This window comes from Cucurbita pepo, chromosome LG01 (assembly GCF_002806865.2).
Source record: "Cucurbita pepo subsp. pepo cultivar mu-cu-16 chromosome LG01, ASM280686v2, whole genome shotgun sequence".
Taxonomy (NCBI): Eukaryota; Viridiplantae; Streptophyta; class Magnoliopsida; order Cucurbitales; family Cucurbitaceae; genus Cucurbita; species Cucurbita pepo.
Genome location: NC_036638.1, coordinates 3,370,340 through 3,392,029, shown reverse-complemented (window position 1 = coordinate 3,392,029; position 21,690 = coordinate 3,370,340). Strand labels below are relative to the sequence as shown.

At 35.5% G+C, this 21,690-nt stretch overlaps 5 protein-coding genes across 7 annotated transcripts; 2 read left to right on the top strand and 3 right to left on the bottom strand.

The window, feature by feature from the left end:
• Positions 1-1,362: 1,362 nt before the first annotated feature.
• On the top strand, positions 1,363-3,000 carry LOC111793526 (gibberellin 2-beta-dioxygenase 1-like). Its single transcript, XM_023675454.1, has 3 exons — positions 1,363-2,059; positions 2,168-2,516; positions 2,631-3,000. Exons 1-3 carry the CDS (start codon positions 1,635-1,637, stop codon positions 2,877-2,879), a joined length of 1,023 nt encoding a protein of 340 aa, XP_023531222.1. The 5' UTR covers positions 1,363-1,634; the 3' UTR covers positions 2,880-3,000.
• Positions 3,001-3,632: 632 nt separating this feature from the next.
• Positions 3,633-9,190, bottom strand: LOC111793511. Of its 3 annotated transcripts, XM_023675433.1 has the most exons (11): positions 8,815-9,190; positions 8,579-8,658; positions 8,006-8,104; positions 7,443-7,883; positions 7,266-7,317; positions 7,142-7,187; positions 6,972-7,053; positions 6,721-6,865; positions 6,516-6,624; positions 4,672-4,747; positions 3,633-4,573 (listed from the first exon to the last, which is right to left on the bottom strand). In XM_023675433.1, exons 4-11 carry the CDS (start codon positions 7,632-7,634, stop codon positions 3,926-3,928), a joined length of 1,350 nt encoding a protein of 449 aa, XP_023531201.1. In that variant the 5' UTR covers positions 7,635-7,883; positions 8,006-8,104; positions 8,579-8,658; positions 8,815-9,190; the 3' UTR covers positions 3,633-3,925. The 3 variants fall into 3 exon arrangements, with proteins under 3 accessions (XP_023531201.1, XP_023531192.1, XP_023531210.1); XM_023675424.1 differs by lacking the exon at positions 8,579-8,658; XM_023675442.1 differs by lacking the exon at positions 8,579-8,658 and having other exon boundaries at positions 4,672-4,738; positions 8,815-9,189.
• Positions 9,191-11,445: 2,255 nt separating this feature from the next.
• LOC111803466 (VQ motif-containing protein 1) lies at positions 11,446-11,676 on the bottom strand. Its single transcript, XM_023687876.1, has one exon. It carries the CDS (start codon positions 11,674-11,676, stop codon positions 11,446-11,448), a length of 231 nt encoding a protein of 76 aa, XP_023543644.1.
• Positions 11,677-15,758: 4,082 nt separating this feature from the next.
• LOC111793493 (exopolygalacturonase-like) lies at positions 15,759-17,320 on the top strand. The gene is made up of 4 exons (XM_023675401.1): positions 15,759-15,942; positions 16,014-16,322; positions 16,410-16,922; positions 17,067-17,320. Exons 1-4 carry the CDS (start codon positions 15,787-15,789, stop codon positions 17,292-17,294), a joined length of 1,206 nt encoding a protein of 401 aa, XP_023531169.1. The 5' UTR covers positions 15,759-15,786; the 3' UTR covers positions 17,295-17,320.
• A 129-nt stretch (positions 17,321-17,449) lies between these two features.
• LOC111793501 (polyadenylate-binding protein-interacting protein 9-like) lies at positions 17,450-21,369 on the bottom strand. The gene is made up of 10 exons (XM_023675413.1): positions 20,688-21,369; positions 19,142-19,255; positions 19,010-19,057; positions 18,733-18,805; positions 18,533-18,645; positions 18,366-18,425; positions 18,225-18,272; positions 18,072-18,140; positions 17,857-17,918; positions 17,450-17,777 (listed from the first exon to the last, which is right to left on the bottom strand). Exons 1-10 carry the CDS (start codon positions 20,949-20,951, stop codon positions 17,711-17,713), a joined length of 918 nt encoding a protein of 305 aa, XP_023531181.1. The 5' UTR covers positions 20,952-21,369; the 3' UTR covers positions 17,450-17,710.
• Positions 21,370-21,690: the final 321 nt, after the last annotated feature.

Here is a 21,690-nt window from a genome sequence, read left to right as displayed (position 1 = left end):
GTAGAAAATTTTTACGAGGGATTTTTCTTGTTAGAAATGATATTATTATCTCTGCTCCTAACCCCGTAATGCTGGAGAAATTCGATCCTATATAAGGGGGTCGGAGATGGAGAAGGCTTCCTAAATACCATCTTAAGCGAGTGAAAGTCAAATTATCAACCACGAGCGAACATGAGTCATGCATGACATGTTCCTTCTTAAGAGGCCGACCTAAATTCAACCCCAATTTCTTATTTTCATTGGCATTTCCTCTTGTCCACTCTATTTGGGATGTGAGTAAGATCATGGTCCATGCCACTTACTCGCTTTCTTATGACTTCAATCTTTCGAGCTGCCTTCTAGCTAAATTAGCTCGTTTGGTCAATAGGTTATGGTCGACCTAGACTAATAGATGTTGGATGACCTTGATTTGAATTTAGACGTATAGCCTTTTATTAGAATTCTTTTTGCCATATTTCAATTATTCATTTCTATATTTTTGCCAACACTATAGGCACGTTTCACAAACAAGCTTTTTTCTTTTCCAGGTACTATACCAAATTTAGATAGAGGAACACACCTGATCTTCATGTGATAACAACGATAAATAATTTTCGAGGAGAACTTATCCTCTTTAGAATGAAAAAATACATTTATACGAGAATTCTTAAGGTTTGTTCGAATTAGTGGATCTCTCTTACGTAAGAAACATGTCATATGTTTATCTTTGGGTCTACTCTCGTACTTTAAAAATTGACTCGAATTAAATTGATTCATAGTTAATTCTCAACTTTTTTTTGAAGATAAAATTACAATCAGAACACAAATATAATCTCAGCATATTTCTATTTACAGCCTTAGCACTGTTTTCTAAAAGTAGAATTTAAGTTCCCATAAAAAAGTTACCTCGTTTTTGCAATTTGAATGGGCCACACAGTCAAAAGTTGGAATTGACAAACCAAGAGAGAGCATTAAAGTGTGATGTATGGTAAATTGGATGCGGTTTACCTTTAGCATCCTTTCTGGCGTGAGATCTCACGATGTTTTTACTTATTGTGAACGTAAATCATTGGCCCTTTTTCTCGAACTCGCTCTAGATAGAAAATTTGAGTGTGAAGGTGAAAAGAAAAGGGTAAGAAAGAAAAGTGAAAAAGTTGAGAGGTTTAGGTTTGTAGTTTTGAGTATTGGTTGGTAGAGAGGAAGAAAGATGGTTGAAAGGGAAAGAAAAGAATGGATAAGTATCCAAAGAATCTAGTTGATGTGACCAATTCCTTTTAATGCAATATAAACACTTGTCATGTCTTTTTTTAGTGCCAGAAAATCTGAGTTATCACTTCCCCTTCCTCCTAAAAGATCATCACCACTCTGTTTTCTCCTCTGTTTCAAAGCTTTGTGTGAAACAAAACCCCAGCCTCCATTCTAAAACTAGCCTTTGAAAGATTATTATTTCAAAGAAAAAGATCACTTTCTCTTTCTCTCTCTCTCTCTCTCTACAACCCACCATTTCCATTTCTTATAAATACCCTCCCCTCCATCAGCACTGCATTGGCACCTATTTGTTCTTCCTCTGTCTCTCTAAAGAGGAAGAGAGAAAAAGGGAAGCTTTCATTCTCCTTCTTCTTGTTTTTCACTCGAAGCTTTCAAAACCCATATCAATGGTGGTTTTGTCTAAGCCAGCTATCAAACAGATGGCTTCTTCCTACATGAGAAACTCTATGGCTGCTGCTGGTTCTTCCTCTGCTGCATTTTTCTCTGGGGTTCCGTTGATTGACCTTTCTGCACCGGATGCTAAGCATCTTATCGTCAAGGCCTGTGAAGAGCTTGGATTTTTCAAGGTCGTTAACCATGGCGTTCCCATGGAATTCATCTCCACTCTTGAATCAGAATCCACCAAATTCTTCTCTCTTCCCCTTTCTGAAAAACAGAGGGCCGGCCCCCCTTCTCCTTTTGGCTATGGCAATAAACAAATTGGCCGCAATGGCGACGTGGGCTGGGTTGAATATCTCCTCTTGAATACGCACCTTGAGTCCAACTCTGATGGGTTCCTCTCCATTTTTGGCCAAGACCCACAAAAGCTCCGGTAACCAAAATCCCCATTCTTCTAAACGCTCTGTTTTCTCTGCTCTGTTTTCTCTGCTCTGTTTTCTACTCTGTTTCTGACCTGGTGTGCTCTGTTTCTATGTTGTAGCTCTGCGGTGAACGATTACATCTCGGCTGTGAGAAACATGGCGTGTGAAATCCTTGAACTAATGGCGGAAGGGTTGAAGATTCAGCAGAGGAATGCGTTCAGCAAGCTGTTGATGGATGAAGAGAGCGACTCTGTTTTCAGGGTGAACCATTACCCGCCATGTCCAGAGCTTCAAGCTTTGAAAGGGACAAACATGATTGGATTTGGAGAACACACAGACCCACAGATCATTTCAGTTTTGAGATCGAATAACACTTCAGGACTTCAAATATCTCTTGCTGATGGGAATTGGATTTCCGTTCCTCCCGATCAAAGCTCCTTCTTCATCAACGTAGGTGACTCTTTACAGGTACAATAAACAACACGACAATCCAAACCCAGTTTTGATTTCGACCAAAGAAGTAAAAGACAGAACTTTTTGTTGATAAAAAACTAAAAAGAAGTGAACTTTTTGTTGGCGAAGGTGATGACGAATGGAAGATTCAAAAGCGTGAAGCACAGAGTATTGACGAACAGGTTGAAGTCAAGAGTTTCAATGATATACTTCGGGGGGCCGCCGTTGAGTGAAAAGATAGCGCCGTTGCCTTCGCTCATGAAAGGAGAAGAAAGTTTGTACAAAGAGTTCACTTGGTTTGAGTACAAAAGATCAGCTTACAACTCCAGGTTGGCAGATAACAGGCTTGTGCACTTTGAGAGAATTGCAGCCTCATGATCTAATCTTTACTCTTTTTTTCTTTTTTATTTTCAAATATAGTCCCTCTCTCTCTCTCTCCCCTTTTAGATTCCAAAATTAGGGTTCTTGGATAGTCTTTGGGTTTGTAATTCTTTTCTCTCTTGTTTTCCCATAGTAAAGAAAAGATATTTGAATTTGATCTCTTTCAGCTCATCGTGATAGTATCTTATTCACTAAACTATGTTCAAATTGTAATTTGGTTAACGGGTCTAGTATCTTATTCACTAAACTATGTTCAAATTGTAATTTGGTTAACGGGTCTCTCCCCAAAAAGCTAGTACCCGGGTCTACAAAAGAGAAAAGTGCATCTTAGTAAAATGGGACTATCCATTCACGTGACCTAATCTCTTACCTCAAACAAATATCCTTTCATTTTCACTAATCTCTCTATCTTACTCCAAAATTTAAATGTCATAATTTATTATTAGAGATGAAAATCAAGAGAGGTAGGGAGCAGGGAAACAAATGGTGAGCCCGCAAGCGCTTCAATTCATTTTTTGTTGCTTTTTTTTAAGATTTTGCTTTGTTCGGGTCAAACTCGAGGGCGTCACGTCGGGGAGAAAGGATAGAGATTTACTCCTATCTCTAACCTGCTTGTTCGAGTTTGAGAGAGTTTGAGAGAGAGAGACTTCACATATAGACCATATTTTACAGGGTGCACTAGAGAAAGGGACTATAAACTTCCACAAGCTGAAACAATATTTTCAATAATTAGGAAAAGAAAAGGGGAAATATTGCCATCCATCCATCCATCCATGAACTTGAATGAACCACCCAAATTTTGAATTCACTAAAAGAATTTGTATTCCATTTTTACACTTCTTTTTCTTTTTTTCACCCGACCCGCCGAGGGAGAACAACCTTTGAACAAACATCACGCCACTCCTTGAGTCGATTTCCTACCTTGCAGCTCGGATACGACACCAACGCGCTCTCTCTGCCAGCTATGTTGGTATTGGCTACAACCGAATGTTCAAGTTAAGATTTGATCATAATCATAATCATAATCATAATCATAATCATAATCACTGCTGCCAGGAATGCCCGGGTCCAGTAGACACTCCCCGAGCCTCGGCTAGAGAAACAGCCATGGCTAGCATCATCTGCTCCTCAAAGTTCTGAGGCATGATGGGTATTGGTGTTTGGTTTCCACCATCAATCGCATGGACTGTGGGCAAGGCACAGTCAATACCATTATCTTCGGTCGAGTCGGAGGTTGGGTAGCTTGTCCCAGCTTCATCTTCTTCAGATTGATTGTCCAGATTCCACTCGCCACCGTTTCTTGTTAAGATCATCCTACAATCTGGTATCGGTATCGTGTTGATAGAGAGTTGTGCAGGCGTATAATCTTCTGTGTTGATTGAGATTTGTAGTGGTGGATAGTTTTCTACATTGATGTTCATCCTGTTGTAGAACTCCGTGGCTCCAGGATGCATATTGAAGACGGGTGAATCTCCATTTGCGCAAGTCGATAATGGTCCCCTGCCTATCTGCTGCTGCTGCTGCTCTGCAAGAGCAGCCATGGCACAAACAAGACCTCCAGATGGGGATGATGATGATGATGATGTTCCAGCTAATGGAACGGTGGTCGGAGAGACATATCGACCTTCTGTCGGATATTGATCAGAGGAAGCAGCCTCAGTGTAAACTGGATCTTGATGCCTTCCTTTCTCCTGAACATTTCAATTATTATGCACTTTAATCGAACTAAAGGTTAACAAAACAAGAAAAACAAGAACAGTTCTACCATATATGGGTGAGCTATTTTTACCTGAATTGAGAGCCAGATTGCTTCCATCACCATTATGTCCTCTAGATCCAGTTCAAATTCATCATCCCTGAAATTTCTAAATGGGACATCATTAGACTCCAGCCTGCAAACCCGACCATATCATAAACTAGGAACACAGACATATAAATATGGTTCTGATGCAAACATATAAATGTAGTTCCGACACGAAAACAACAGACCAAATTTGTCCACAACAGCAATAACAAAAATTAGGCTTATAAAGTCTGATTTGAGCGTATGTACTCTCGTCCCATGTACCCTCGTCGCTGATTGGAGGTCCTTTTCGTAATCCACCTATGGAGGCTGGGCTCTCCCCTTTCTGGTGCGGGTATCCATCTTAATAGAAGCTTTAATTTTCGTGTTTATCTTAATTGTTGGTTTAGTTTGCATGGCAAGTGGCGTGCTCCTGCCCCTTTCCTCTTTAGGGCTCCTACTGCTGCCCGGTTCTTTTTCTCGTTTTGAATCGGAATAGGTACAACCCAGTTCATACGATTACTACAAGGATGAACCAAATAAAAAAAATTGTGTTTTCTTCAAGTTTTTAGACTGACACTACTGTCCACATGAATGAGTCCATCATTGTTGGAACATTTAAACTTCAAAACACTTTCTCCTCAGGAAATCACCAAATCCATTTGGAAAGTAACACTGCGCTTCCAAAGTTTACAAGGCCAAGACCACCACCATTGTTAGGAGGCAAGGAAATGATACTCCAATTAACAAGATGGCTACTATCTTCTCCCCCCAGGCCAACCCCCATAACAGATCAGTTCTTCTCTCTAGTATCCAACCTCTTGGCAATCTTCATTGGCATTTGAAAATGGAAAGGAAATAGATCAAAACTAGAATCTTCTGCAAAGCTTTGGCTACAGCTAGATAGTCAATTCTGACAACCAAGAAAGTTCGCCGAAGTCCTTTATTTTACAAGACTCGATCTGTTTAGTGCGGACATTTCCTCCCGAAAACCCCAAGTTCAAATCAGTAATTACCCAGGAACCCAAGAACAAGAGTCTAGTAACTTAGGCATATACATCGAAATAATCAATACTACTTCCTATAGGCTTATCACTTTTCCCTCTTTCATCGGAACATATGGTAAATGGGCTATGAATTCTGTACGGTATTGGCGTTATGCAAAACTAGTCTTGTCGTCCGCCTAATTAGTGGGGAAACATCAGCCATGAATACGGTAAAGGATCACTAGAGATACCTTCAAAAGTGACCAAATAGTAAGTCGCTGCCATTTCCGGCTTTGCGGCTAACGAATGTGGGAATGAGTTCGCTCCTATGGGGGAGATTTGTCTTCCCCACCCCTCCCTATCTCTAAAAGGTGGATCAATTTCAATCCCATTAGCATGGATTCAGCCACATAAATCCTAATGAAGCCTTTAGCAAAATCTAGGAATATCGTTCGAGTATTGTAATACCCCGTTATTAGCACAAAGCTAGAGAAAAGGAAATAATCTCTTCTATCTCCTTAAATATCACAAAACTCCTTCCTCCAGATCAAAGTAGCTCACACGTGAATCCGTCATCCTTCCAACATTCGCAGTCGCCGATTACTTCCTCTTCAACCCTGGTCCTTCGACAAACCATTCAAGACATAGGCCAAAGCTTTGTGGAACTTCCTTCTGTTATCAACATTTGGGGAGGCTTGGAAACCAAATATAACTTATTCTCAGTCCAAAATGTAGTTAATTAAGCAACAAGCAACATTTGCGTTCCTTTTTTCCAGAAAATTATACACAAAGGAGTTCTCTCGCTAGTCTAATCATTCAACTTATTAGTGGAGAACATCAATATTAGAATAGAATGCACAGAACCTGTTGCTCCTAATAGGAATAGGAGGTGGCGGCGGTCTGATCGGGGTCATACAAGAATCTTGCAAGCTAACTATTTCCTCATCTTCGGAAGGAGATTGAGACGATGGAACTGCCAAAATAAAGCACATAAAATGATGATAAATATTGCTCAGCAGCCCGAAAAAAGTTACAAAACACAGAACACCTGAATGATGTAAAATCCTACCAGCTGCAGAGCTGTCTTCACCATCCTCCGCAGTCGTATCAACGTTAGAGGTACTTAATCCATGTCTTTTCTGCATTCTTTCCTCATCATCCTGAAGCTCCTGCTGCCGAATTCTAATCTTTGCTTCAATAACACGCTGTTCTTCCTGGAAATTTCAATAAATGTTGTTCAGTTATAGATTTCAACAAGGAACAGAAGCTTTAGTTATCCCTTAGTTCCAATGTAAAAACAATACCAAATATGAATCTTACAATTTGCTCCAAACTCTTCTCTTCTTTTGATTTCACGCCTCGATACTCCACAGCATAATTTGAGGTTTTGCAAAAAGGACACCTCCTCAAGTTAAGATATACAAGAATGGAAGTTGTAAAGTAAAGCTTTCAATTCAACTAATAAAGCATATCATCATGGTGAAGGATACTGTGTAGGTCGGGTAGAATTTGGAACTTTCATCTGTAGAAAACACTCTGGAAGGAGAAGGAGAAGGAAAATCAGACGAAATAAAATTCGTAACGTAAATCAGTCGTGAAATTTATCCCACGTACCTGTACAAATGCTTTTCATGCAACATCTTGATCGATTGAGACTCGGATAATACTGAAAGGAAGGGGAAAAGGTTACAACATCCAAAAATATAGAAAATGGAAGATATTTAGCGAAGGAGATCGGTAAACGTTTACAGATCCAACGAAGAAGACAAATGAGATAAAGTGATGACAAACCAGAAAGCATATGGGGCATTCTTCAAGATCAGTGGCAGATTCTTCATCTCCAGGATAACATGGAGCTAGCTTTGATTCAAGTATGAGTTTCCTAAGTTTCTTATGATCCACTTCTTTATGGTTGTAAAGCCCCTGAGGCTTTGTGTACTTCTCATCAACTATTTGTCTCCTCCTTCCTAGCTTATTACCCATGTAAAAAGAATTTCCTCGAATCAATTACTGTTCCGAAACTTGATCCAAACTAAGCTGATTTCAGCATCAGCAGAAACTTTCTAACGATCGCTTCTATAAACAAGGAACCGCATGAGCTATACCAGTTCCTTGTTTAAAACAGGTAAAGCCTTGAAATTCTAGATTCATAAACTGTCCTCATGATACAACAATACGTTATCCATCTGTGTCGATTCGTGATATCCTTAGCAAAGAGAAATCCTCAAAATACTGCATGACATGAAAGCAAAGCAAAGCAAGAACAAAGAATCTGAGTACCAGAATTTCTCTTTTATAAACAGTCAAGAATTTTCCATCCATAAGGTTGGAGAGTTATGATCAGAGCCCTGTACCTGTTTAACCATAGCACCACCAGTTGAAGAACTATATATATGTATATATATATATATATACTCTCTTGACTTGAATTCTCAACCGAGCAAAATCAAGCCCTAAGAAAGAGAATGAAAATATGCTTCAACACATAATGAAGAACAAAATTCGGACAAATTCATAATGTTCAGAACCCTAATTTCTGTTCCTCCACAACAATCAGTATCCAAATAACGCAAAAGCAAAGAAACAAAAAAGAATTCATAAAAAAGCAATGGCACCCAGCTCGAAAATCGAAATTAAAATCAAGGACGAACCCTAAATTCTTAGCGCCGAAGCATTCTGAGCTAGAACCCATCAAAATTTGTCGAGGGGAAGACAAATTTTGATCAAAAGAGACACATAAACAATCAAACCAAACCGACCCACTTCACTAAACATACTTCCACAGCAAACTACCAAACACGCACAAGTAATTGCAGAACAGCAACGAAAGAAGAGAATTCAAAAACAAAAAAACACACAAGAAAATCAACACCGGAGTTCGTCTTCAGCCACACAAAAGAAAAACGGCAGCGCAAAGGCAAACCCACCTGGACTTTGCAGAACAGGAAATCACCAAAAAACGCAGAATCAATTGCAGAAGATGAACAAAAAAGAAGGGAAGAAGCCACTGAAACAAGAAACACAGAATTCAAAAACAAAGAACACACAAGAAAGGGAAAAAAGAAATCAACACCAGAATCCGTCTTCAATCACACAAAAGAAGAATCGAACACGAGCAAAACGAGAAGGGTAATTAAAAACTGGAGAGAAAAGGCAAACCCACCTGGAATTTGGAAGGGGAGAGGAGTAAAGAAGACAAAATGTGGAGTGGAGATAGACAGATAGTCTGTGTAAGGAAGAGAGAATGAAAGACAGAAAGATTTGGTTTGCTACCAAGAAGAGGAACACGATCAGAACCTTCTTCTCTCACAGAGCGCGCGCGCGAGAGAGAGAAAGATCACAAGCTCTCTCTATTAAGCTGCTTCGACTTTTGCAAATTCGTACAATACAAGAACCTAAAAATTGAGAGAAATTACAACACAATACTTCCAAAGCAAAAATGGGTTTGCTAGCTTTTGGATTTAATTTTCAGAATTCACGGGAATGTTTAATATTGACGGGAAATCTTTGAGAATTGGATGAGTATCCATGGAAGCAAGGAACGGGCGGTGAAGTGAGGAAGCAAGAAAAGAATAATCTCATCATCCACATACGTATATACATACATAAATACATACATACATACATACACATATGCATACATAGTTATGTATGATGATCATGATCCATCATCATCATCGTTCATTACTATAAAGGCGAAACCAGAGCCGAGTCATCCGACCGCCTTCTTTTTCCCTCTATCTTCACGCGCTTCTCTTTGCCGTGTAGTGCACTTTCTCTTGCTCATTTCCATTTTTGGGAATCTAAATTGTTTAACTAAATTTTTATTTTTTAGCATTAAATGTGCTTTGTTTTGTCTTTTCTTATTCCAATGCTTTAAATGTATTTCTTTATTATTTAAATTTATCATTTATTGTTCAAAAAATACATTTTTTTAACTAATTAGCGATATTAATCGTATAATTTCGTAATAATAACAAAATATGGTTATNGGTTTTTTTTTTTTTTTTTTTTTAAGATGAAAAATAAAAAATAGTATATTATTATTAACATTCCTCCATTTGTATGGTAGTGGGAGAGTGTAGTACACGCAATATAGAAGGGAGTAAAATAAATGGGAGCGTAGTATTTATTATGAATGATGATTAAAGAAAAGAATGAGAGTGGGGCCCACAAGAATGGCTGTTTTTTGTTCCACATTTGCATCATACCGTTAAATTTGTTGACCAAAAATCCCAGATTTTCTGACTCAAAACCCCCTCCCCCCTTTTCACCTTTTTTTTTTCTCTTTTTTATATTGTTGAAATTCACTTATTACACATTTTATTTATTTATTCTCATTCTTTTAAATAAAATTAGAGAAAATTAAATCAAATCAATCCTCGAGTTAAATCAAATTGATTGAAATCCTTTTCGTATGTGGTTCGTTCGTAGCAATTGTCGAACTTCCATTTACCGTGGACGTATCTTACGGCGAGATTTATATGTTCTTGTTATTTTATGTTTGTTTCTTGAAAAAATGATATTCAGTGTTGGATACGTCAAATTTACATCATCCAAAGAATCAATACCTGATCAAACTTAGAACAACTCAGCCGAAAAAAGTAAGGGAAACAACTTTCAAACATAGTACTTACTCAACATTCTCTTTTTTTCCTTTCTTTAAATATACTTTATTTCAATAAAACAAAATTCTATTTTAATCATGTGTAACTTTGGCTCAACTTGAACTCGATAACATGACATTTATTTGCGTTTCCAACATGTTTATAGGATGATCAGTACATGTCTAATCACACACTAATATTTGTATTAAGATGTTTTATATCGGTTGAATTAGAAACAATAAATAATTATTAATCACATGTATACGTATATATTGAAACAAAAGAAAAGGGAAAATAAAAAGAAACAAAAATTAATAAAAGAATTATACTAAGTAACAAAAAGATGNGCCCACAAGAATGGCTGTTTTTTGTTCCACATTTGCATCATACCGTTAAATTTGTTGACCAAAAATCCCAGATTTTCTGACTCAAAACCCCCTCCCCCCTTTTCACCTTTTTTTTTTCTCTTTTTTATATTGTTGAAATTCACTTATTACACATTTTATTTATTTATTCTCATTCTTTTAAATAAAATTAGAGAAAATTAAATCAAATCAATCCTCGAGTTAAATCAAATTGATTGAAATCCTTTTCGTATGTGGTTCGTTCGTAGCAATTGTCGAACTTCCATTTACCGTGGACGTATCTTACGGCGAGATTTATATGTTCTTGTTATTTTATGTTTGTTTCTTGAAAAAATGATATTCAGTGTTGGATACGTCAAATTTACATCATCCAAAGAATCAATACCTGATCAAACTTAGAACAACTCAGCCGAAAAAAGTAAGGGAAACAACTTTCAAACATAGTACTTACTCAACATTCTCTTTTTTTCCTTTCTTTAAATATACTTTATTTCAATAAAACAAAATTCTATTTTAATCATGTGTAACTTTGGCTCAACTTGAACTCGATAACATGACATTTATTTGCGTTTCCAACATGTTTATAGGATGATCAGTACATGTCTAATCACACACTAATATTTGTATTAAGATGTTTTATATCGGTTGAATTAGAAACAATAAATAATTATTAATCACATGTATACGTATATATTGAAACAAAAGAAAAGGGAAAATAAAAAGAAACAAAAATTAATAAAAGAATTATACTAAGTAACAAAAAGATGATAAAAAAGGACCTCTGAGTCTACCTCTATTCATTTTATTGAATCAAAATAAAACTCATCGATGAATTGTTGGCATCTCTCGCAGCTCTGTTTGGAACTTCTTGAACGATGAATCTGTGATCACAAGATTGGAGCTCCAACCGGCGCCCGTTTGGCGGGTCTCCTCCGCCGTTGGATCTTTCCCGGTGAGCTTCTGCACCACGGTCTTGAAGCTCTTGGCGTCTGTGTGGACATACTTGGTGTCGATAATCACAACCCTAGTCGAATGAGCTTCGCCACCTGACATCAATGGAGAAAATGAAAGCAAAAAGGATGAATTTTGAGAAGTGGGTNACATCAATGGAGAAAATGAAAGCAAAAAGGATGAATTTTGAGAAGTGGGTTTTGATGGGTTTTGGGATTTTAATGGAAGGGGTGAAGGGTTTTTATAATTACACAACAAAAAGATTAGAATTTTAATTTGGAGATGAAGGAAGTTGACCGTTGTGTGGATGGGAAGCAAGTCGCAAAAAGGTGCTCTTTTCTTCGCCTTTAAAACCCTAATTTATTGCCAACAAATTGACTACAAAAATAAGTTTTGTATATTATAAATGAATTTATATATTAATTAAAATTTTGAATTTTCAAGACAGGACTTTTGTTCTTCAAACTTCAACAAATATAAATCTCTTTGAAAAGGTGATGCTCATAATACCAACTAAATTTGACTTTTTGGTTTGAAAAAACACACAAACCTTAAATTTAAACTTGGTTTTAGAAACATCCATACGAACTTTTGAATTAGTCAACTCAAGGAATCAATGTATTATGTACGTCACACTTTTTTATCTTTTCATCACCATGTTCAAATAAATGGGAGATACATAAATGAACTGAGATCATATACGTGTACGAGGGTGATTATAACGATATGAAATTATAGTTTAAAAAGTCTTAAAAATTTATAGTTATTTCAGACCTTTGCTAGGTTTGTGTACGTTCGTGAAAACAGTTTTTACTCGAGTATCCAATTTATCTAGATATGAATTTGATGGGCATTACATTTTCACTTCTAACCTAGGGAAGGTCTTAATTTGATAGAAGAAAAAGAAAATCAAACTAGTTTGACAAGGCAAAATTATTGGTTCAATTGCGGTCTCCGTTGGGAAATTATGGAAAGAAAAATACTTACAAATTTTCAATTTTCAAATTTTATTTGTTAATTTCTTTTATTTCATTCAACTATTTAGAACCCGACATGTTGTAACATAGAACCCGACATGTCGCTATTATAGGAGCTAAGTCGGAGAATGTATGTCCTTACGAGATATTTGTCATATTCAAAATTACAATAGTTTAATTAGAGATGTCCATTTTATTTGCGGAGTCTCAAGAAAGATATTTCCAGAAAGAAAAATGAGAAATATAATTTTTTTTTTATAAATTTTTAGTAAAAATTATATTGAAAAATGAAAACTTAATAAATAAATAAAAAATTATCCGCAAAAAATTTGATCTCGAAAAATAAATGAGGAATTTTGTGGGGACAAGGAATAAAATTGGTGGCGAGAATGGGAATAGAGAAGGCTCCCCGTCCCCGTCCCCGTCCCCGCCCATCCATGGACATCTCTACATTTAATTTGAAAATTAAAAAAAAAAATCATATGAACGTTGATTATTCAAAAAAAATAGAAAAGTCTTTTTACTTTTATCTCAAAAAGTGGCTGAGATGAAGAATTTCTTATTTTATCCTTTATTTTGTATTATTTAATTTTACTTTATCTAAAAAGAAAATAAAATAAAATAAAATTTACTGGGCTTCTTTTGACTTTTAGGCTTGCAATTATTGATTTAAATACTTATAATTCAAAAAGATAGTTAAAAATATCGACTCAATTTAATATTAGGGACTTGACTTTGAAGCCACACTAACAAAAATTTATTTTTTAAATAAATATTCACGACCTACTTTAGTTTAATATTTTGACCCTATTTAAATTTTTTTCGAAATACCATCTTTAAAATTAAAAGAGATTTTGAATAATCATTGATCAGTAAGTAACTTACTATTGATGGAGTGCGGGTTCGAGTTTACCTCAATCATTTATATCGCACTGCTTATATCATGGTTTTTTTTTTTTTTTACATTATATAGTTTAGTTGAGTTAATCTCAATCATTGATATCATGTGACTCATCCCAACGATCAATATCATATAGTCTAGCTCGTGTGAGCTGATATCTCGAACATTGATGCCTCATGACTGATTTAATGATTGATTATGCTATCTAGATTCATTGAACTTATCCTAGCTATTGATGTCACATAATCCAAATAACTACTTACCTTAGTTAAATTTTCATTTTCTAGTAGGTAAAATTGTCCCTCATTCAAATCTTAATTCTTTAAAACTCTCTCAAATAAGAGAAATTATGAGAATACTATAAAATCAAATTGAAAAACGAGCCAATATAGGTCAAACCAGAATAAAAACCATTGGTTGATTCAATTGGACAAAATTGGTCCATCCAATTAAACCATCGAACCCAATTAGTCAACTTAATCTTCCTCCTCTAGCTACCTCGGTTAATCCCCTTTTCATGTCTTTTCATTTAGTCAGATTTATGAAAGTGGTAACGATAAAAAAATTGTGAATTTTAGAGAGAAGTTTCTGTAAGATGAAAGTCCCGACTAATTTAGAGAATGATCATGAATTTATAATCAAATAATACTATCTTTAATATAATGAGTCATTTTGAAAAACTCAAAACAAAGTTACGAAAGCTCGTACTTTCACAATATAATATCAAAGTCAGAAAGCTTATGAAAGCTTACTATGCTGCCCCTTTTTCCATTTTCTAATCCCGATTTCTTAATTTCCATTCCTTTTATAAAAATTACTTTACTGCCCCTCACGATATTTCCATTTTTTTATCTTGATTTCTTAATTTCCATTCCTTTTATGAAAATTACTATACTACCCCTCACGATTTTTCCATTTTTTAATCCTGATTTCTTAATTTCTATTCCTTTTATGAAAATTACTATACTGCCCCTCACAATTTTTCATTTTTTTAATCCTGATTTCTTAATTCCATTCCTTTTATAAATTTTATTCCCTTTTTCTCCCCCATTCTCTTTAAATTTAATACTTTTTTGTTAATGTCATTATTAATGTTTAATACTATATATAAATAAAGTATAATACAAATTATATACTGACTTATCTTCATTTTGTAAAAATGGGTCACTTCTTATCTTTAAACTTTGAATTAAGATAAAAACAATTAAAAATAAATAAATAATATATATATATATATATATTAAATCTTGCAAATATAATAAGAATGGTCTAATATTTATAATTAAAAAAATTGGGACCAAATTTAGTGATTTTATAAGTTCGAGATATGATGTTCATAGGTTAGGTTAGTAATTTTTTTAGACCAACTAAACCGTTAAAGTTGTTAATTATTTCAATTCAAATAACCGATAATAAACTTAATCCTTAGTTTAGTTTGGATTTATTCATGTCGATCGTTCAAATAACAATGCCAAATTGTATTGTGTACTATTACACTTCAAACATTCAAAATTTTATTTTTAAATATGGTCCGAGCTTAAATCAACTAAAAAGCTTAAATTGATGAGTTACAGTAATTTTAGCTATTCTTCGTAATTGTGAGCTTAAAATTTGTACAAAAGTCGTTCGAAGAAGAAGCCGAACAAAATTAAAATAAAATATTTAGATATAAATAAATAAATAAAATTTTATTTATTTATATATAGTCGGATTAAAATTGGGTTGATTGAGATATTTTTTTTAATAAATACATTTAATTTAAAGGTCTAATAATAATAAATAAATAAATGCAAAAAAAAAAAGAATATTATAAAATATCGTATTAATTATCGTATAAGCAAATAAGGAATAATATCCGCTGCATTACATGCCCTCCAAATTATCCAGTATGGCAAAGCCCACAGTAACTCCCATCTCCAACTCATCCACACCGTCAGATTCCTCATCTCCAGTGGGCCCTCATCGATCCAAAGGTCCAGATTCTTGAATACCATAGACTCTACCTCAGGATCATCACTACAAAAAAAATTTCAGATTAAAGCAATCAAATAAAGAAACTGAAACCAGGTTTGAAACTGATTCCAAATATGCAAACATTTCCAAGTTTGGACAATGAAGAAAAAGTGGCTAAAAATTATTATTATTATTTTTTTTTCTTAAAAATTTGGGCACTAAATCCTTCATCTTTATTTCTAATATATTTATGAAAAAAAAAAAAAACATTTTAATTGAGGAATGTTAGCAAACTTGGTAAGTTTATTGATCATTATATATAATTGTAATGAAAATGTCAAAACAAATCAAATCCATTTCAGAGAAGAAGAAGAAGAAGAAATGGGGTTGAAGAAATGTGGTGTTCTTCCGAGTTCGTGGGTTGTTTTCTTCTTGTTCTTGTTTTCCATTACAGAAGGAGTTCGAGTTGGCAGACCGAAGGTCTTCAATGTTGTTGGTTATGGAGCTATCCCGGACGGAACAACGGATAACTCTAAGGTAAGTCCGGTTCAAAATTGGATTCGTGGGTCATGTGGGTTGGGTCTAAACATTGTTGTCTTTTTTTTTAGGCATTTTTAGAAGCATGGAAGGATGCGTGTGAATGGAAGGGGAGGGGAAGGGTGTATGTCCCAAAAGGTACATTCAAGTTGAAAAGTGTTCTGTTTTTGGGGCCATGTGAAGGGCAAATGGCCTTTGTGATTAAGGGTATTTTAAAGGCTCCCACCGACATGTCTTTTCTCGCGTCCGACAGTTGGATAAACTTTCGATATGTCGATCAGTTGAGTGTCAGTGGAGGTGGTTCATTGGATGGTGAAGGATCTGTGGCTTGGCCACGAAATGAGTGCAAGAAAAACCCTAATTGCCAATCTCTTCCTACTGTCAGTTTTCTTCTCAATTCCCATTCCAATTTACCTTCTTTTTCTTTACCAATCTCGTAAATGTATTAACGTTTTGTGATTTTTCAGACGATGAGATTCGATTTTATAACGAATTCGAAAGTTCACCACGTGCACTCGATGAATAGCAAGAACAATCATTTCTTGCTCTTTGGATGTAGCAAGATGAACATTACGAAGATTCGTATTTCTGCTCCTAGTGATAGTCCTAATACGGATGGGATTAAGATTGGAAATTCTGATAATATTGATATTACAAACTCTATTATTGGTACTGGTGATGATTGCATTTCGATACTCTCCGGAAGCAATGATATCTATGTTTCGAACGTTGTTTGTGGCCCGGGACATGGTATTAGCATTGGAAGCTTGGGGAAGTATGACAAAGAGGATGTTTCGGGGATCACAGTGAGGAATTGTACTTTTAAGGACACGACTGATGGTGTGAGAATCAAGACATGGGCTACATCTGCAAATGTAAATGCGTATAACATACACTACGAAGATATTTTCATGAATGAGGTTGGAAACCCCATCATTATTGATCAACAATATTGCCCAGTTCCTCCATGCGACCAACGGGTAAGAATCATAATAGATATGTCGATTCTATTCTCTCATGCTATTGATTTTACTATTTAATGGTTTAAAGAGTAACAGACACGTTGAATAACGTTCCTTATTTGTGTGCAACGTTGATTTTTCGAATCTATTTTGTTGTGTTAGACGTCATCAGGGGTGCAAATAAGCAACGTGACGTTCAAAAACATATGGGGAAGTAGCAAATCAGCCTCAGCAGTGACATTGAGATGCAGTAAAACCAGGCCATGCAAGGACATAGTGCTTGAGGACATCTATCTCAAAAGCTCTCCAAAAGTAGGGCAAATTTTTTCTTCTTGCTCTAATGTTTATGGCTTCTCTTATGGCTATCAAAGCCCTCGTCCTTGCTTGTAACTCTCCACATAATCTACCGACGTTTGTCATCTTTTCCCCATGTTAAATTGCTCCGCCGAGGTGTTAGATAGAATCTAAACGACACCCTTCCTTAAAGATTAAAGGATTCAATAAACTTTTAATCTCTTGATTGATACGTCTCTGTTCAAGCAACATAAAACTCAAGAGATGAAAGTAATGCATAACATAGTAACAACTCCAACATCATTAACATTAACTAGTAGCGATCGAAAGAAAAAACTAAGAACTTGTCGGGGAGGGAAATAATTGTCAAAGATTGGAACTCAGCCAAATGAACTATAACTGAAGAAGAGTTATAAACAAGTTCAGCCAAGAAACTAGCCAACTTCTCAACACTTGGGACAATTCATACACTGTCTGAATTTCATCCACTGATATTGGAGAATATTTGCCTTCTAAGATGGCTTAATGCTTCCCGGGCGAGTAACTCGTGGCCTAACAGGCGTCTTCGAAGGACTTACCCTACAAAGTTTCACAAAAAAATATGTATCTGAACTAATGTAGGGAAAGTGAGAGGGTGTTAGCAGTAAAGAAACCATACCTGATTGGCTGAGTACCCAAGATCATGCCACTACAGTTGAGGGCTTGGAGAGCAGTCTCTGCCTGCTCATGGAAACAAACAGAGCTAAAGAGATTCATCTCAACAAAGTGAAGAACTTTATGTAATGTTCTAAGGTTCATACTGAGCTTCTTTATCAATAAAAACTAGCAGAAGACGAGACGAACTTAGTGTAATGCGTTAGAGAAAAAGATTACCATAGCAAACTCGACAAACGCAATACGGGTCGAATGCAACTGATCACCCAACAACCTCAAGCGAGTTACCTAAATTCAAAAGGAGGATTTTCTTGTCAATAACAGTCGGTTAACATCGTCGAAAAACGAATATGCTGTCTGTTTATATCTTACCTCACCACAAGATGTTTCAAAGAAATTCTTAACTTCAACCTGAGATACCTATAAACAAAAAAACAACACAAGATTAAAGATTTTAAAACCCCATCAGTTCAACATTGTTCCATTCCATTTCAAACAGTTAAGTAATAGTACCTTCTTATCTATATTTGTGCAGTAGATAGTCCTGGTACACATGTCCCATTCATCATTTGACTGTCACAACAGAAATTTTGTAGGGAGCATAAAGATATATATATATATGTATGTATGTATACGTATATGTATATATCCATTTAGGAAGAGAAAGGATAACACCGTACCTTGGGAAGAAAGGTAGGATTCACAGGAAGAATGGCAGTTTTTGAAGGCAATACCTTAATTGGATACGACCCTACCATCGTCCCGCTCAGCCCCGTGGCTGCTCTAGCACTAGCTGTTCCCAAAACATTCCATGTGGCATGTAAGATCAAACTACATATCTCTCCTTGGAAAGAATTTCAAGGTGCAAAGATCAACTTACGCTCATTAGCGAACTCCACAAAAGCGAAACGAAGAACTGAATGGGGGTCGCCACAAATTCGGCAATCATTAACCTATAAAAGAATAGCTATCATCCCATGGCATGTCTTTTCATTAAGATGAATGCAAATAAGACGATAGTTACGATTGAACGCCAGAACCGAGTCCAGTGGCAACCCACCTCGACATCACCGTTTAAAAACATCAATCAACTACATTCACTCTAGACTTCCACCCACCCGACAAAATGACAGAACCCGAAGAATGAGTATACTTACATATCCACAATACTCCCTGAACACCTTGGCAAGCTCCTCTTCAGAGACCTAGATAAGAAACAAGCTTTTAATTTCAAAATTATCTCAATGCATCATAATAAGACTCTAGGCTTATAAAGATATGATACTCACATCCTTATCAATATCAGAGACATAAACAGTCCTCATTACACTTTCCTCTTGCTGAGCTCTGATAGATCTATTATTCATTCTTCTTCTCCCCTGGTTATTATTGTCATTTCTTCTCTGAAGAATGAAGCGAGAAGGAAGCGCGTAAAAACATAGCATGGAACAAGTACAAGAAATGAAATTTTATCCAATGACAAGAATTTATAAAAGCATCACAACTTTATCCAGTCGAATAGACACAACTAAGATGCAACGCTTATTTTACTGAATATTTTCGGCATGTTACAGGCGGCTGCCCATATGTTTCATTCCTATATGGCTATATCTTTTGTATTTAACCACAGATAATCTCAACACAGTCAATAATGAGCGTACGAGAATCACAAAACTGAACTGTCCTAGTTATTGTCGTTCGCTCAATCAACGAGCTACAATCTAGACAAGCATTTTCATACTATTTTAGTCTTATGATCCTAATACTGGACACGAGAAAACTAAAACAGGGTAAGCGTCTAACGCAGAGACAAGAACGTAAGACAATATGATGAAGCATGTATTTTGATTATTTCTTAGGATTGAGGCGGATAATAATATAGTTACATTTATCGTTCCAAGTAAGCTCAAGACAGTCGGGACGTTGGAATCTAAAGTATTAAATGAGAACATCCCCATTAAGTAAATTTGCAAGGAAAGCGAGTAGACCAGGGTGTATCAGTAACAAACAGAAAGTAACATAAAAGCATATGGATCTCTTGATAAATTCTTTAGAAGTTATGGGAAAAGAAGTAAGAATCGATATATCATCCGTAATAATAAAAGACTTGTAGCAACATAAACAGATAATGACGAGTTATCATTATACCAAACAGATCTGAGGTGATTTAATAGATAATTGGAAGGTGAATCAGACAAATCAAAACAGGAATGGCCAGTATTATCAAGAATCCGAACCATAAAATTCTCGTTCGGAGATGTGAACTGAGCTCAATGTGATAGAAAACTATAGCAGTCAATTACATGATATGATTCCTAAACATTGCAGTGCAATTCAGTTGTTATGGGAAGTGATCAACACACAGATTGCTAAAATAATTTTCAGAGTCAAGAACTGTAAATAATACCAATAGCACAGTGAACAATTCCAATTACTCAATTAGGAAATATTCCCATCACAAGAGTGAATTTCACCACATTAAAAACATACATACATTAACTTGGAATCAATCAGTAAGTACAAACAATCCCTGATGAAGCAAAAAGTATAATTCAATTCAATTCTGGCAATGAAACTACGGATTGAATTTAGGCATCGTCAATAATTTTCAGTGTCGAGACATTAAATAAATCAAATAGCACAATGATCCTTTCCAGGAATTTGATCCAGACACCCCAGAGCAAAATTCATCACATTAAAACACACACACATTAACTCAAAATCAATCAACAAGAACACAAACAATCCCAGATCAAACAGAATCACGGATTGAATCTCGACATCAAGCTCTAAACAAGAAAAAAAAAAAAAAAACAGATCAAAATAAAAGAATACCCTGCGATCGTTATCATTGTGCAACAGTTGATCGGCGGGCTGAAAGTTTTTCATGGAGGATCGATTATAGTTGTGATAATAAAATTGAAAATCTGGGCGATCATGATGAGAGTAAGAGGAAGGAAAGAACTCCTTAGCCAAAGGGTTCAAATTGCTAAACATTTCAGCAAGCTTATGAGCATCAAATTCTGATTTGGGTTTCATCTCCGGATCAAAATTCTTGGCAGCCGCTACCTCAGTGGAATCCTCAGCAACCACAGCCATAGAATCAACACCCAGATGCCAAAAAACCGAATTGCAAATAGAAATATAAAGTATATATGTATATGTTAATGTAATATACAAAGTACAAAGTAAATTAGCAAACAAAATTGGAAGTATAGAAGGTCTCTCAGTCCATCCGTAAATTCCCACCACTCGGATAAACACCAATTGGCATTAAAAGAAAGTATAAAGAGAACCCATTTGAGAGAGGCCAGAAATGGAAGGAGGTGAAGCAAAAAGAAAGGATTTTTTAAAAGAAAAACAGAGAATGTGATCTAGGGCTCTTGATGGAATGATCGAGAAAAGAAATTGGGATTTGGGTTTCGCCTATTAACGCCAAACTCTCGTAGGGTTTATTCCTCTTCGGATTTGGATCGCTCTTAAAAGTTAGTGAAGAGGTGTGTTTCTCCCCCCTCTTTTTGCCGCCGTCCGTTTCTTATTAAAAACCATTAAAAATTAATAAATTTTCATTTATTTCGAGTTGACTTCGGACTATTTTTTTTTTATTTTTTTTATTTTTTTTATTTTTTTAGTGTTACATAAATTCATTATAATTAATAGTTATGGTTATTAAAATATCTTTCAACTTTTTCTTTTATTTTAAAAAATATTATTATTCTTTTCAAATTTATCTTTTCTTTCCTAAATATTCTTATTCTTTTAAATATATTAAAATAATAGGCAAAGAATCCTTCTATTATTTCTCCAAAATGGAAATTTATTTTTTTAATGTCTCCTA

What these genes read in the sequence shown, in the direction of transcription:
- LOC111793511 (XM_023675433.1), bottom strand. Translation starts at nt 7,634, where the DNA reads ATGGGTAATAAGCTAGGAAGGAGGAGACAAATAGTTGATGAGAAGTAC. An exon ending in AATTCTACCCGACCTACACA is followed by an intron (nt 7,054 to 7,141) that starts GTATCCTTCACC and finishes TAACTTGAGGAG; the next exon opens with GTGTCCTTTTTGCAAAACCT. An exon ending in AGAAGAGTTTGGAGCAAATT is followed by an intron (nt 6,866 to 6,971) that starts GTAAGATTCATA and finishes TGAAATTTCCAG; the next exon opens with GAAGAACAGCGTGTTATTGA.
- LOC111793501 (XM_023675413.1), bottom strand. Translation starts at nt 20,951, where the DNA reads ATGGCTGTGGTTGCTGAGGATTCCACTGAGGTAGCGGCTGCCAAGAAT. An exon ending in TCAGGGAGTATTGTGGATAT is followed by an intron (nt 18,806 to 19,009) that starts GTAAGTATACTC and finishes ATTCTTTTATAG; the next exon opens with GTTAATGATTGCCGAATTTG. An exon ending in TGTGGAGTTCGCTAATGAGC is followed by an intron (nt 18,646 to 18,732) that starts GTAAGTTGATCT and finishes TTTTGGGAACAG; the next exon opens with CTAGTGCTAGAGCAGCCACG.
- LOC111793526 (XM_023675454.1), top strand. Translation starts at nt 1,635, where the DNA reads ATGGTGGTTTTGTCTAAGCCAGCTATCAAACAGATGGCTTCTTCCTAC. An exon ending in CAAGACCCACAAAAGCTCCG is followed by an intron (nt 2,060 to 2,167) that starts GTAACCAAAATC and finishes TCTATGTTGTAG; the next exon opens with CTCTGCGGTGAACGATTACA. An exon ending in ACGTAGGTGACTCTTTACAG is followed by an intron (nt 2,517 to 2,630) that starts GTACAATAAACA and finishes TTGTTGGCGAAG; the next exon opens with GTGATGACGAATGGAAGATT.
- LOC111803466 (XM_023687876.1), bottom strand. Translation starts at nt 11,676, where the DNA reads ATGTCAGGTGGCGAAGCTCATTCGACTAGGGTTGTGATTATCGACACC.
- LOC111793493 (XM_023675401.1), top strand. Translation starts at nt 15,787, where the DNA reads ATGGGGTTGAAGAAATGTGGTGTTCTTCCGAGTTCGTGGGTTGTTTTC. An exon ending in ATTGCCAATCTCTTCCTACT is followed by an intron (nt 16,323 to 16,409) that starts GTCAGTTTTCTT and finishes GTGATTTTTCAG; the next exon opens with ACGATGAGATTCGATTTTAT. An exon ending in TTCCTCCATGCGACCAACGG is followed by an intron (nt 16,923 to 17,066) that starts GTAAGAATCATA and finishes TTGTTGTGTTAG; the next exon opens with ACGTCATCAGGGGTGCAAAT.